Source organism: Lissotriton helveticus, chromosome 4_1 (genome assembly GCF_964261635.1).
Source record: "Lissotriton helveticus chromosome 4_1, aLisHel1.1, whole genome shotgun sequence".
In the NCBI taxonomy this organism is placed as follows: Eukaryota; Metazoa; Chordata; class Amphibia; order Caudata; family Salamandridae; genus Lissotriton; species Lissotriton helveticus.
Window position 1 is genome coordinate 1,850,938,970 of NC_136063.1, and position 14,348 is coordinate 1,850,953,317.

Consider the following 14,348-nt stretch of genomic DNA (forward strand, 5'->3'; position numbering starts at 1 on the left):
AAATATGAATTTCATATTCTGAATGTTTTTTTTAATCTCAATCATCTTATTTTTTTAATGCATCATGAAAATTAAGCAGTGTCCTGTCGCAACTTCTGTACACGGCTTAGAAGCTTTGGGTTATAGTACACTTTAATGTGACGTTTACTTTACATTACTCCTAGGTGTGTGCTAAAAAAATAAACCTTAAACGAAATGAACCTGCACATGAAATTTTCTGGTAAAGTAAGAGGAATATTGTCAGCAAAATTTAGATTGTAGTTGGTATAACATAACTGCACTGTAAATTGGAAAGTACCAAAGGTAAAAGTAGCTGTGGTGTGTGTACATTTGTGACATCCAGCAATCCCCCTGAGTAGAGTGGTATTTTCAATTTTGACAAACGTTTTTTTTTTTTTTTTGCTTCTATGTGTCAATGAACTCTCCGCCATTGGCTCACTCTAGCCTCCTCCTTTCCATTGTTTCACAAATGATCAGAACAGTCATCAGCTGCAGGCAGGACCTGAAATGGGATCCCCAGATGAGATCTGCCACTTTAAAAATTGTAGTTTGATGGGGCGTGGCTAGGCAGGCCAACATGGCGGACGTGTGCTAGCAGAGCTCCGTCCAGCCTGCCTGATATCCTACATTTATCCTGACTCCCTTGGCTCCCCAAGGTCTGGGAGGTGATATTTGAGCTGCTGTTCTCGGTGGCGGTGCTCCGACGCGAAGAATCGGCACCTATGTCGGCTGGACCCGGGGTGTTGGGGTCCCCACGAGGAGAGGCCTGACATCGTGCAGGGGAGCCGGGGTGTAAAGTTGAGCGTGCCCCCGGGAGTGGTGGAGAGGCCATGTGCACCGCTTCTTCTCCTCAGAAGGCACCAAGGGCGATCCTGAGCACCCGCTGGGAGGTTGCTCTTGCGAGTGGAGGTCGAGGGGGCAGATCGGCCCCTGGAGGGAGAGCGGAGAGTCGGGACAGGTCATTGCCTGAGCAGTGCGGGCAAGGCGAAGGGAGTTGGCGTGGGAGCGGCAGCCTGCATCCCAGTGGTCCCGGAGGCCGGAGTCTCTACCGAGGTAGCAGCAGGAGGGAACGCGGTCAGTGGGGCAGCCCTCGGCGGTGTCCCCCGCGGATGATATCAGTGTGTACAACTCAGCGGCGCACTCGAGCCGCGGTGAAACTCTACGGGGCCGCTGCTGTGGACTGGCGGTTACCTGGCGCCATTTTCGGCGGTGAGCGCCTGCCTCCCCCTCTCCTGTACGACATCCTGCGGTGGCACGGGCTGTTGCCGTGTCAGCGGACCAGGTCTGGCTTACCCCGGAGGCCTGGTGGTGCTGAGGCGGCAGCTGAGGGGCCGGGTGGCTGTTTCGCGGCACGGACCCCGTGAGGTGAGCTGAGAGGGGGCTGGTGCGGAGCTCCGTGGCCTGAGTGCTGTGCGGGCGCATCGAGGCCCGATAGTGGTGGCTGGGAGCCTATCGGGGGGGAACCCCCTCCCCCTTCTTCCGGGGAGTCGGCGGTGGGATCGGACCGCTGGGGCGAGTGCCAGTGGATATTGCCGCCTCTGCCCTTGGTGGTGTCAGTGTCGGCGGAGGAGAGACCCTGAAGACGATGCCCGCGATCGGGTGCAGCAGACTCTTGGGGGGTTGTGGGGGCCGGCGTCGGTGGTGCTCAGGCTCCTGATAGGGGGGTCTCTCTCCTAGCTGAACAGTGCTTTAAGGGGTGCACGCGCAGGCGGGGCTCCCGAGTGGGCAGCTGGTCCGGCCAGATTTTGAGTCTGTGGAGCGCCTATCTTACGCAGCGATGACAAGAGACAAGGGAGGCGGCGGCACCTCGCGGCGGAGAGACCACAAGCTGCCATATGCTCTATTGTTCCCAGCTCACCTGCGAGTGGTGTTCCAATCACGCACCCACTTCCTTGACACCCCGGAGGAGGTTTTTAAATGGACGGCTGAAAGTGAGGGGTTACGGCCACTCACTCCCCCGGGGGTGGAGTCGGACTCCTCACAGAAAGAGGCACTACCGAAGGGTCCTCGAGGGCAAAATCGTAGAGGGAACAGACGATCTCGATCACAGAGGCGCTCCGTGTCCTGCGGGGCCCCCTCCCAGGGAAGGGGCGGGGGGGCTGCTCCTGAACAGCTGGTGACGGATCCTTGACCTTTGTTGTTAGAATGGTGTTGAGAACTTTCTTTGCCTGCATGGAATACATGATTGACCTGGGGGGGGGGGGAGGGAGTTGCTATGTGGACTGTTTTCCCCTTCAGTTTGACTCTTGGGGGAGTGGGGTGGTGAGCCCTGAGAGTAATGGGCTGTCAGTTGGGGATCAATTGGCGTGGGAGGCTCTCGGCCCCCCATTGGGGCGGATGACCAACCCTGCCGTGACAGGTACTTCAGAGTTTTTGAGGTACGGGGTGGGGGTGGAGGGTGTGTTGGGTGTAAGGGGTTGTTTTAGTGCTCAAGTTGCACGTTCATTGTTGGGGGCTTTTAGTTTGCGCGTCCATTATTGCATATGGTAACACTACACATACACTGTGCAATGCCAGTACTGGCCATAATTGTGCACACCTATCGGGATGTCCAGCAAGATGATGGGGAGGCGGGTGACTCCTGGTGCCCTGTATATAGTTAGCTGGAATGTACGCGGGCCCTGGTGCCCTGTATATAGTTAGCTGGAATGTACGCGGGGCCCTGGACAAGATCAAACGGGGGACCATACTTCACTATGCCAAACGAGTGGGGGCTGATGTGCTTTTACTCCAGGAAACCCACCTAATGGGTACGAAGGCCCTGTGCTTACAGCGATATGGATACCAGTACGTCTTCCACTCGGGCTTCACATGGGGCTCTAGGGGAGTAGCGATACTGATTCACCGCAGGGTCCCCTACATACACGAGAAGCAATGGTCGGACACCCAAGGGCGGTGCATTTTTATTCAGGGTAAAGTGGGGGAGGACACTATTACATTAGGCAGTGTATATGCCCCCCCTGCCATTGCAATGGAATTTGGTGGTGAGGCTCCTTAATCTCTGGGGGCACATGCCGGACACGCTCTCAGTGGTGGGTGGGGACAGGACCGACGTGATGGAGCAGGGCCGGGACAGATGGCGGAGTGGGGGTGCGGTAGAGACTGGTCCCCCGACAAAATTACACTCCCTGGTGACTGTACTTGACTGGGTCGACACATGGAGGCACTTACATGGCTCTGGTAGGGATTGTACATATCTCTCTGTGACACATGGGTTCTTCTCTTGACAATCTCTTTGTTCCTAGGGGGTTGGCGCACAGGGTGGAGTCGGCTGACATTCTCCCCAGGGGCCTGTCGGATCATTCGCCTATCAATATCACCTTTTGAATTGGTCCGGGGTGGCAACCACTTAGATGGCGTATATCGGTGTGGCACCTGCAGAAGGAGGGCTACAGGGAGCCCCTAACGGAAGCTATAGATCATTATCTAGTGGCAAATGTGGGGTCAGTCCAGACCCCAGCGGTACTGTGGAAGGCGTTGAAACCCACGATCCGAGGAGTGGATATTTCTTGTAGCGCGTCGGCGCGTAAGGAGCGTAATGTGGAGTTGGTGAGGCGGGAGGCAGCCGTGGAGGCGTTGGAACATGGGAGGCGGATGACAGTCCGGTGCGACGGCAATTACTTTTAGCCCAGCAATTTCTAGCGTCCCTATTGATGGATGAGGTCCGTCAGGCTTGGCTGGCAATGATAAGTAGGGTTTACAATGGGGGGACAAATCCAGTAAGATGCTGCATCGCTTGTGCCAGGGATGCATTCCATTCCTAGGCTCTGTCGAGAGTCCTGGGTCCCACGGGGGCGCCATTTATTGAGCCTCTGGCTGTGGTGGAGAGCTTCGCAGCGTACTACGAAGATCTTTAGACACCAAGGGAGTGTCTCACAGATGAGATCATAGCCACCTAAAGCCGTATCGGACAAGGTGAGGGACCAACTGGACAGGCCGTTGACAGACGAGGAATTGGGTACAGCCTTGGGGGAGCTGAATCCTGGGAAAGCCCCGGGACCGAATGGATTTCCCAGTGAATTTAAAAAAAAGTTTTTTGTGCAACTGGCCCCACATTATCGCCCGGTGTGGAGGAGGCATGGGAGCGGGGCTCGCTTTCCCTGGACTGGAGGCATGCGGAGGTGGTGGTGTTTCTCAAGCCTGGCAGGGCCTCGGATCAACATGAGTCGTACCATCCCATCTCACTTTTAAATGTAGAAGAGAAGGTACTTACCAAGGCGCTGGCTAACTGCCTCCTCCCACACATTTCTACTCTAGTACACCCGGACCAGACTGGGTTTATGCCCCAGAGGGCGACCCGCCACAACATCAGGCTTGCACACGTAGTGGTGGTGGCCAGCGGACAATTGTGGGAGCCAGCGGCGCTCCTTCTGGCGGACATGGACAGAGGCTTTGATTTCTCAGCTGGGTATATTTATTTGCCCTCCTGCGGAGGCTTAATGTTGGCACACGATTTCTGGCCTATCTCACGCTGCTATACACTGATCTGTCAGCGTCGGTGCGGGTGGGAGGTGCGATAAGTCACCCCTTCCCTATCAGGCGGGCTATGCGACCGGGATGCCCCCTCTTCCCATACCTTTTTGCGCTCACCATGGAGCCGCTGGCGGCCTGGGTGCGCATAGATGCCCAGCTTAGGGCTTTTGAGTGGCCCCTGGGGCTCTCGGACAGAATTGCATTATATGCAGACGATGTCCTGTTTTTTCTTACCGCCCTGGACAGGTCGGGCCGCGGCTGTTGCGCATCTTACAGGTTTTTGGGGAAACCTCGAGATTATATATGAACCCACGTAAATCCACAATATGGGTGTTGGGGGGGGGGGGGTCATCAGAGGCTGGGAACGTGGGCTGCATCGGTTCAGTTGGTGATGGGAGGATTGAATTATTTGAGGGTCTTCCTGTCCGATGTGCCAGCGGTGTCCTGGGAGCGCAACCTGGTGCCAGTGTGGGATCGTACTCTGGAAGATATTAAGGTCTGGTCCCGTATGCCCCTGTCCATATATGATTAAATGCAAGAGTGGTTCTGTTGGGTAAGACAAATTGCTTTGTAAAGGCTAATCAAATGCAAGACATACGTATAGAAGCTCTCTGAAACACATTTGAAGTGAAATAATAAATCGAACACAAGTGAAAATCATGTGACAATTTGTGACAAGTGGTCAGTGCTTGAAACAATGTACAGTGAGTTATGTACAGGGGTAAAATTGGTCAGAATCTATTTCACATACGAGGACACCTAGCATTTATTTCAAGGATCCTGGAGTTTTCTGAACCATTGGTTTGACGCCCACCAATGGTTCAGAAAACTCCAGGATCCTTGAAATAAATGCTAGGTGTCCTCGGATGTGAAATAGATTCTGACCAACTTTACCCCTGTACATAATTGTATATATGAATTTTGTATCTCACTGTACATTGTTTCAAGCACTTACCACTTGTCACAAATTGTCACATGATTTTCACTTGTGTTCGACAGTCTTTTTACAAAATACCTCATATCATTGTTGAATGAATTAATTCCAATGTAATGTGTTTGAATCCAAATATAAATATAATGCAAATCATTTTCTGATTTTAAGAAATCGATCATTAATTTTGCGTGAAGATTTATTATTTCACTTCAAATGTGTTTCAGAGAGCTTCTATACGTATGTCTTGCATTTGATTAGCCGTTACAAAGCAATTTGTCTTACCCAACAGAACCACTCTTGCATTTGATCATCATCACCCAGGTTCTGAGGGACACAGGGTAACCCCTTTTTCTTTAAACCTGTCCATATATGGTCGGTCGGCCATATTCCAAATGGTGGCTCTTCCACGCCTCCTATATCAACTAGAGAACCATCCATATCCGTCCCACCTGATGTTTCCGGCAAGTAAACGCGGCGCTGGGACAGTTTCTGTGGGAGGGGTTAGGGTGAGGGTATCACTGCACACATGTTTCCTGTCTACCTATTCCGGGGGCCTGGCCACATCGGATGTTCTCTCATACTATCAAGCTTCACATCTGCTGGTCCTCAATGAGTGGTGGTATGGGGACAGGGAGGACCCGGCATATGAGATTGAGCGGCAGGTCAAGGGGCGCTATTCCCTCCACACCCTACTGTACTCTGCGCCGCTTCGTAGACCTCTGCCACCGGCCACGCGGCTGATATTCTCTGTCTGGAGGCAGGCACTGCGTAGGATGGGGTGGTGGAATATATTAACTCGTGAAACCCCTCTCTGGGGCAATGGACGCCTACCTCAACTGTGGAAAGCGGGCTTGATTGCATCCCCTGAGTGCCTTCGCTGCCAGCGGGAGAGGGTACACTTCTTCATATGGTCTGGGACTGCCTCTCCTACATAGATTCTGGAGGGGTCAGGTATTGGGGTGGGAGCTCCCCTACACACCACGTCTGGCCCTAATACACATCATGGAGGGAGTGGGGGGTAATTGGTACAAGCAGCACCTCCTATTATTGGGTCTTATACTTGCGAAAAGAGATATTGCTAGGGCCTGGAAGGCACCTAGGGCTCCGTCCATAGCCGCATGGAAAAACGGGCTGGACTTCTGTATGGGGCTCGAATAACCTATCTTTATGGCCAGGGGATGCCCGCGCAAGCATTACAAGATATGGCACAGGTGTGCGGATACATGGAGATGCGCCCGCCGGGCTGATGCGTATACTATTCTCATGCTTGTACAGGGGTGGGGCGGGAGGTCCCGGAAGGACTGTGGTTTTATGGGTGCAATGGTGCAGTGGATGACTGTGTGTGAAATGGACGCGATTTGTGGGGGAGGGAGAGTGGGGGGGTCATTATATGGGGATTTGTTTGTTGCTCATAAAAGTCAAAGTCAATTAAATGTATATTTGATATGTGCAGTAGCCCCTGGTGCTCAGGGCCCTGAAATTTATGTGACGCTTGACAAATAAAATTTGTTTAAAAAAAAAAAAAAATTAGTTTGACCTTGTTGCCACCAAACATTCTCACTCTGATTCTTCCTATTTTTTAGCCTTTGTTGTCTTTCTTTCGTTGTGTCCCCTTTCTAATTTGTGATTGGCCTAAAACACTTACAATAAAAATGGCTTTTAAATACCATTTACAAATGACTTCAAATGTCACATCTGATACTTCTAGAGCAGGCATAAAATGTCACTTAGAGGACCAGATAAGTGTTGCGGGGCAGTATTTAGGTGGTCCGGGCATAGTAGGGGGAAGTCCTGGAAAGTATTTCTTACTAACCAGCCCTCCCAGCCCTCCCAGCCCCCCCCACCCCCAATGTTTTCCTTAATTTACTCAGCTCCAGTATCTGTTATTAGTTTGGGCCTGTTCTTCCTCCTTGGTGCTGTCTAGTTCAGGCAGGGGCCAGGCTCTGTGTCTGTCCTCAACCACTGTCCCTGCAGTAATTTCACCTGGTGCGCATTTACACACAAAGAAGGCAGTTAGTGTCTCTGAGACTCAAATTATCGAGTTTGGGGATTTGGTTATTCTGGACTGGGTGGCATTGGGCCACTCATAATGGCAAGGTTCAGGATTCCATCTGGAGTTACAACTACAGGTGGAATACTGTCACTTGTCATCCAGCTCTTGTTAGTGGTCAAAGGATTTAGGCTATAACCCCTTCAGGCTTCATCACACACTTCTTCCCAATTCTTTCTGTTATCCAGTTTTCTAATACCTCTTTTTTCTGAATATGAAGTTTCTCCTGACAATGGGGGATAGAAAAGTATTTCATGCGTAGCCAGTGAATTCTGAGCCTTTCTTTCATGGTCTTAATTGATGACAAAGACTGTGGTGATTTGTATTCTGGATCATCCCTATTTCAAAAGACACTTTTTCAATTAGAGTGCAAAGATGGTGTCGCTAGTGAAGTCCACCTGCAAAATGCATATTCTCATAGATCCATCTTTAAACCACATTGCTAGTTACTGAGATGTGTGACCATGGGGAAGGAAGTGAGCCACTTTTTAAAAAAAGAGGTCAGATTTAAGTTACATTGTATCCTCTTGCCTTCAACATAAAGTATAAGAGGTAGCCTTTTTCTGTACCTGTCATCAAGGTGTCCAACTCAATGGTATGTTTAGGATTTTTGGGGCCCAAGCCCAGCACATTTTGGGGCCACATGTTTGGAACAACTTTAAAATGTATTACTTATTCTCTGCTAATTCAACCCCTCTGATGCCAAACAATATTCAGTTTTACTTAAAATTTCAGAAATGCTGTCACACTAAAACAGATTAAATATGTGTTGCACCGTGCCCCACAAATTCTTAGGAAGATGTTGGGTAGAGTGAGGGAAAGAGGTAGAGGCAAGCAGAGAGAGTGGGAGAGCGACTGTAATGAAGAACTATTCACAGGTGAGATAAAAAGATCATTTCCCAGAGGGGCCCTTGGAAGGGTGGGGGCGGAGCAGGTAATCGCCCACTTTGCCCATGCCGTAAAACATCTCTGGTCCAAAACTCAAGTTTTTCTAACGTGTTCCCAGCCACTAATCTCCCAGAGATCTGAATAATACATTTATAATTGTTATCTTTCTGCTCATTTACACTATGTGTACAGGATATTAACCCTAGGTTACCTATATCGGACCAGTTATACGGTCCATTACCAATCATGTTATTTATCTCACCGCTATAGTCCCATTGCTTAGAATCTTAAATAGAGAGAATTATAACTTCAACTTCAATTAACAACTCAAAGCTTTAGTGAAATGTTTGTTTAGTAAATCCTTCTTCACTTTTCTGTCACACTTACTTTTTATTATCAGTGTGTTGTATGAAGAATATTTGTCCCCAGATGCACATTAGAACTTTGTTTAAAATGCTGCTATCATTTTAAATGACTATACTAATAAACGTTAATTTCCTTAGGGATAACTTGCCCTTGGCTGAGGACAAGGCAGCAAAACTGAAAGTCACTATGGTTGCATGGGATCGATTTGATACATCAGTGATCACTGCGGTTAACAATTTACTGTTAAAAGTGTGGAACTCCTACACAGGACAACTACTGCATAATCTATCTGTGAGTACATGAGAAGTTCCTGAATGAATATTTTTTCGGCATGCCCGCAAGGTGCTTTTTCATTGGTATTTTTGGTACACAAATATATTACTTTTAAAACTGCTTTAGGTATAAAAAAAGTTGATTTTAAGTTGCTAGTTAACCTTGACTGTACAGCTTGATAGAATTAATACTGTGCATGGCTAGGACACACAAAACTTAGTCTGCGTATTTTACACACACACACACACACACACACACACACACACACACGCACTCACTCACTCTCTCACTCTTCACTCTTCACTCTCTCACTCTCCTCCCCACCCCCTCCATAATGCGCTATTACACCAAATTTGGAGAATTTTTTAAAAACTACATGTTCTGTGAGATCAAGGCGGAGGATCCCCAATGCAGATTCTTTTTTAATTATTTTTTTCGTTAAAATAATATGGCGGTCTCCAACTTTTTTGTGTTTTTTTAACTCCCAGAATGGGCAGCGTGTACTCTTTACTGAGGAGAGGTACATGTGGCCCCTCTCCCCAAGCCTTAAATAGGCGCCAGGGACCCGATTCCTCTATGCCGGTATAATTAGGGGATGGGGTTGCACATCCACCCTCCCTGAGCCTTTGACAGGCCCAAACACCTACATCTCTGCAGCCCATGCATTATGTGTACACATATGTATATACAACACCAAACCAACTTCCAAAAGAAGAGGCACGCACTCCGGTCTGTAGGTATGGGGCTGATTTAATGAAGTTACAGGCCACCCACGACCCCGCAGTAAAGAGAGACACGTTTCACCTGCACAGCAGGCTTTATCAATCCGAATGACGCCAACATTTCACAGGTATAAAAAGCCCTTTCCCTCCTTCAATCATTGGTAGACATAGAAAATGGATTGTACGAGAATATTCGCTGGTGAATATCAAATGAAATTACCCCAGCCCAATTCTTAAATGTGTAAGCAGTTCGTTAATATATACAAATATCTGCATAATGCGAAATACATTGCTACATGGTTAAGAAGAAAAGGGCCAGTCTTCTGCAGTATAATCGTACAAACACTGGAAAAGACATCTAACCACGGTGGAGGCATGTCCTAATGACCGCGAAGGAGCGCTAATTAAATAACCTGAAGCGGTGCCAATCTTCTCAATGCGTGCTGCCCTTCTTTTAATTCACACATAATAAAAACCTGTACAAAAACAGTGAATAAAACACGATATGTGAAATAAACATTAATTAGTAAAAAGCTCTAATCCTTTAGTGGAAAACAAAGGACACCACCATCCTGTTATGAACCCTGTTCCTGATGCATGCTATAGCAGACACACTGATGGCATTACATAAGTCCGGTAGTCCAATGACCATGGCGCTTCAATCCTGCTATCCCCACGGAACTACGAGACCCATAATTCCCCTTTACTGGCCTTGGAATACCAAAGTTGTGTTTTTTAACTCCCAGATTGGGGCAGTGGGTACTCTTTACTGAGGAGAGGGACATGCGGCCCCCTTCCCAAGCCTTAAATAGGCGCCAGGGACCTGATTCCTCAAGGCCGGTATAATTTTAAGGGGTTTTGGGTGGTGCACATCCACCCTCCCTGAGCCTTGGGCAGGCCAGAACACCTACATCCCTGAAGCCCATGCATTATTATTAAGGGGACCCACCTCCCCAAGCTTTTGGCAATCTCTGGGAACCCACCCCCTGGGTTGTGTGTGTGTGTATATATGTGTGTATATGTGTATATACATATGTATGTGTGTATATGTGTATATACATATGTGTATATGTCTGTATATATATATATATATATTCACTAAACAAAACATAGGTTTCAGGGACGTTCTAGTTAGTTGAACATTTCACTCATATAAAACCAGAGAAATTCGCCTGTTATAGTTAGTTGAGCTAACTATAACTCGCGCGCCCGCAATGCACTGCTGATGATGTCACATATTACATCAGTCATGACATGGTCAGTGACGTCACTGATGACATCTCAAATGACATCACTCATGACATCATCCACGTGACAATCTGATGCACATACTGATGCTCTAATATAAACTTTGATACACCCATTCTAAAATGCTGACTAGTATTTTTGAAACCATACACAGAAGAATGCCATATACTACATAGCACTCACTATTTCTATAAGTAGATTTATTACAAGAAAACAAGACACCTGAAACAACCACCAACAGGAGCAGACAGCAGAGCAACCGTCTAATCCAGCACCGTGTACAAACTCCGCAAGGTTTCCCACATGAAAGCCCTACATTCTAACATTACATATTTGGTATGTAGTAGAATTACATACTAACATTCTATTATGACTTACAATGGAATACTATACAGCGCACATGACTTTACAGCAATGAGCTCATGAATTCATCCACGAGTCTTGAGACCGGTAGGGGTAAGTCTTTCATTTCCCACTCCCTCTATTGTATAAACGCTAACTAACACTTTTTCGCAGGTATGCTACAGCGCCCAGAGCACATCACTTTTCAGCAATGAGCTCACAATTTAGGCTCACGGTTTAATCCCCGAGTCTTCACACCAGTAGGGGTGAGTAGTTTGCATCCCATTCCTTATATACTATAAACTCATACTAACACTACTTACACATTTATACTACAGCAGCTAGGATCCCACAGCGCCCAAAGCCCATCACTTTACAGCAATCAGCTCGATTTCATCCCCAAGTCTTCACACCAGTATGCGTAACTACTTCGCTTCCCGCTTCCGGTATACTATCAACACAGAGTAGCGGTCAGTAGTTCACTTCCCACTCCCTGTATGGTATAAACGCCTACTAACACGACTTGCACACGCACACGTATGCTGCAAACACCAGATCACATCACTTTCCAGCAATGACCTCACGGTTTAGACTCTCGGTTTCATATCCAAGTGTAGCACCATATTGTGAGAAGTTGGCCTGATATATAGTGCTCACTATTCTAGTGATCACTTTGTATCATACCAAACAACCCTTATTGATGATTGGTTGTAAGTCAACCTTTCAGACCAGCTATCCTAGTAGCATGGACACGAGCAGTCTTCAGGCTAAACTCTAGAGGGCGTGTTAAGCCAGCTGTTTTACCATCACATATACCCCTTGAACACCAAGTGAAAGGACACCACACAAGTTGTTATGAAAATAAAGGATATTTATTTATAACAAGACTACCCTGAACTCTTTGAGTCAGGGAGCTAAGCACAACACAAAACTCTTACGAAAATACTACAAGTTGCACAATTTACACAAATGCCCGAGGGGCACGAAAAACCATATACACAAAAAGTGGAATGCGAAATGCTAGCAGGTAAGTAACAAGATCCAGAGGCTTCAGGATCGCTAGGACTACACTACTGAACCTTAAGATTACGAGCAGGAGGTCTAGGGAGATCGTGTGCAGAGTGTGCACTCTCACGCGGGATGCGGTAAGAAGTCTATGGATGCTAGCGTTTCTAAAGTTACTGTTTCCGGACGAATCCGACTAGGTAGACTGAAAACGAAAAAGGATCTGGACACTTAGATAGTGAACCTGTGCTGGAGTACCAAAATACTCAAGTTACCTAGCCCAGGGGCCGCAGCTGCATAGGGTTCAAGTGACGTCGGGAATCCTCGTTGAAGTCTATGGAGCCTGAAAGAAGAAGTTGCTGGCAGGCGACCAGTGAAGATGTTCGATGTGATCCAAGGCTGGATCAGTGAAGGAGACGACCTGAAAGCAGAGGGGACTTAGTTCTTAATCACTAGCCAGTGATTATGTGGGCACCAGGATGGCACCGGATGAAGTCACCTCGACCAGGTGAGTGGGCGACGCTGGACTCTGCAGTCACACGGGCTAGGAGGCGTTGTCGGCGTCCAGGCTGGAGGTGCGAGCTGTCCCACGAGGCTGTCGGCTGACGACGATGCTGGACTCAGGATTTGAGCAACAAACCTTGGCAAAGGCAAGCCCACGCGGTGGAGTCAAGATGGCGTCTGGAGTGGACCAGGAGGGTCCGGGGTGCTCCTCTCTTGGAAGGGAGCAAGGGCCAGTCTGGAGCAACCAGACCAGCGGTGAAATCGTCGTGGTACGTCGTCAAGAGGGTCACTAGCCAACGGGCAAGTGACCGGACAACGTGGCAAGCAGCAAAGAAGCAGAAGGGCCCCACGCAGATCTCGTGGATGCTGGGAGGCTGGACTTCGGTGCTGGAGCTGCTTAGGGTTAGGGCTTCTCAAACCCTAATGCACTTACTCGAAGGTCTCTCGGGGGTCGTGCTGGTGAAGCGTCGTGCAGGTCTTGAAGATGGCCGGTCCCACGGGTCTCGTCACACCCACGAATCTCAGCTGGGCTGGATGATGTAGGTAGAGGTCAGAGATGGCAGGAAATCCGGGTCTCGTCGAGCTGGGCAGTCTTGATCCGGAGGATGGACGTGCAGCAAACCGCAAGAGCTTCGATGGTGCCTGCTGGTGCAGGGTGGCTACTCCTTAGCCACAAGGGAGAGTCTTCAGAAGAGTCAAGAGTTCCTTTCGTGGAAAGTAGTTTCAAGATTCAAGATTATCTAATTTGGCAAGGGGGCCTGCTCCTACCTTTATCCTAACAAAAGGGGCTGGCACGCGACTAAGTCCTGCCCTATGGGTGGGACTAGGAGGGGGGTGGTTACACCCCTCTCCTTTGTCCGGTCTCTCCCCAGCTCAGGGGCTGGTGTGCCCCAGGAACTGGTTTGAGCCGGCATATGCACAGTGAGCACCGGGGTGCCACTTGCAGTCACCTTCCTTTCAGCCCTGCCTACCTGGGAAACACAAAATCCTGTCTGGGATGGTGCTGGCACCGCCCCTGACAGGAAACCCTTTGTCCAGGCCTCCGTTGCTGGAAGGACTCCCAGCAGCAGGAGGGCAGACTTGTGTCTCGGTGGCAGCATCCATTTTGTGGAGCTGAGGCTATGTCTGACTTTTAACCGGGGTTCACAGTTACATACATGTCGTGTCCCTCTAGAAGGGTGGAATGCTAACCCCGTCGCCAGAATTGGCGAGGGGTTAGTATTCCAATTCGTATGACACCTTACTCGACATGTTTTGATAATGCTATACCAAAGTTAGCATTTAACCGCGAGGATTATAATGCACTTAAGAGTATATGGTATAGCGTTATCATGGAACAGCTATTTGGACTTGGTTCCGCAAGCTGCAAACGGGCTCAGCTCATGCCAGAGCACCATCTCACATAATTCCAAGCACCCTGCCTTCAGGATTGATAAGGCCTGCCATAGGAGTGACTGATAGGAATATATGTGTCCATTTTAGGGTTAGATATAGGTATACTATATCTAAAGCAAAGGGTGATTACACCACCTTGCCCCAGCTG

The 14,348-nt window shown here is 48.8% G+C and overlaps 1 protein-coding gene across 2 annotated transcripts in view; it reads left to right on the forward strand.

Moving 5' to 3' along the window:
* The window catches only part of BRWD3 (bromodomain and WD repeat domain containing 3), a 1,637,103-nt gene that overhangs the window by 247,875 nt on the left and 1,374,880 nt on the right, over positions 1-14,348 (forward strand). For both annotated transcript variants that reach the window (XM_078688510.1, XM_078688511.1), the window contains one exon: positions 8,849-9,002. In XM_078688510.1, the coding sequence (XP_078544636.1) occupies positions 8,849-9,002 (154 nt within the window). The remainder of the gene's footprint in view (positions 1-8,848; positions 9,003-14,348) is intronic.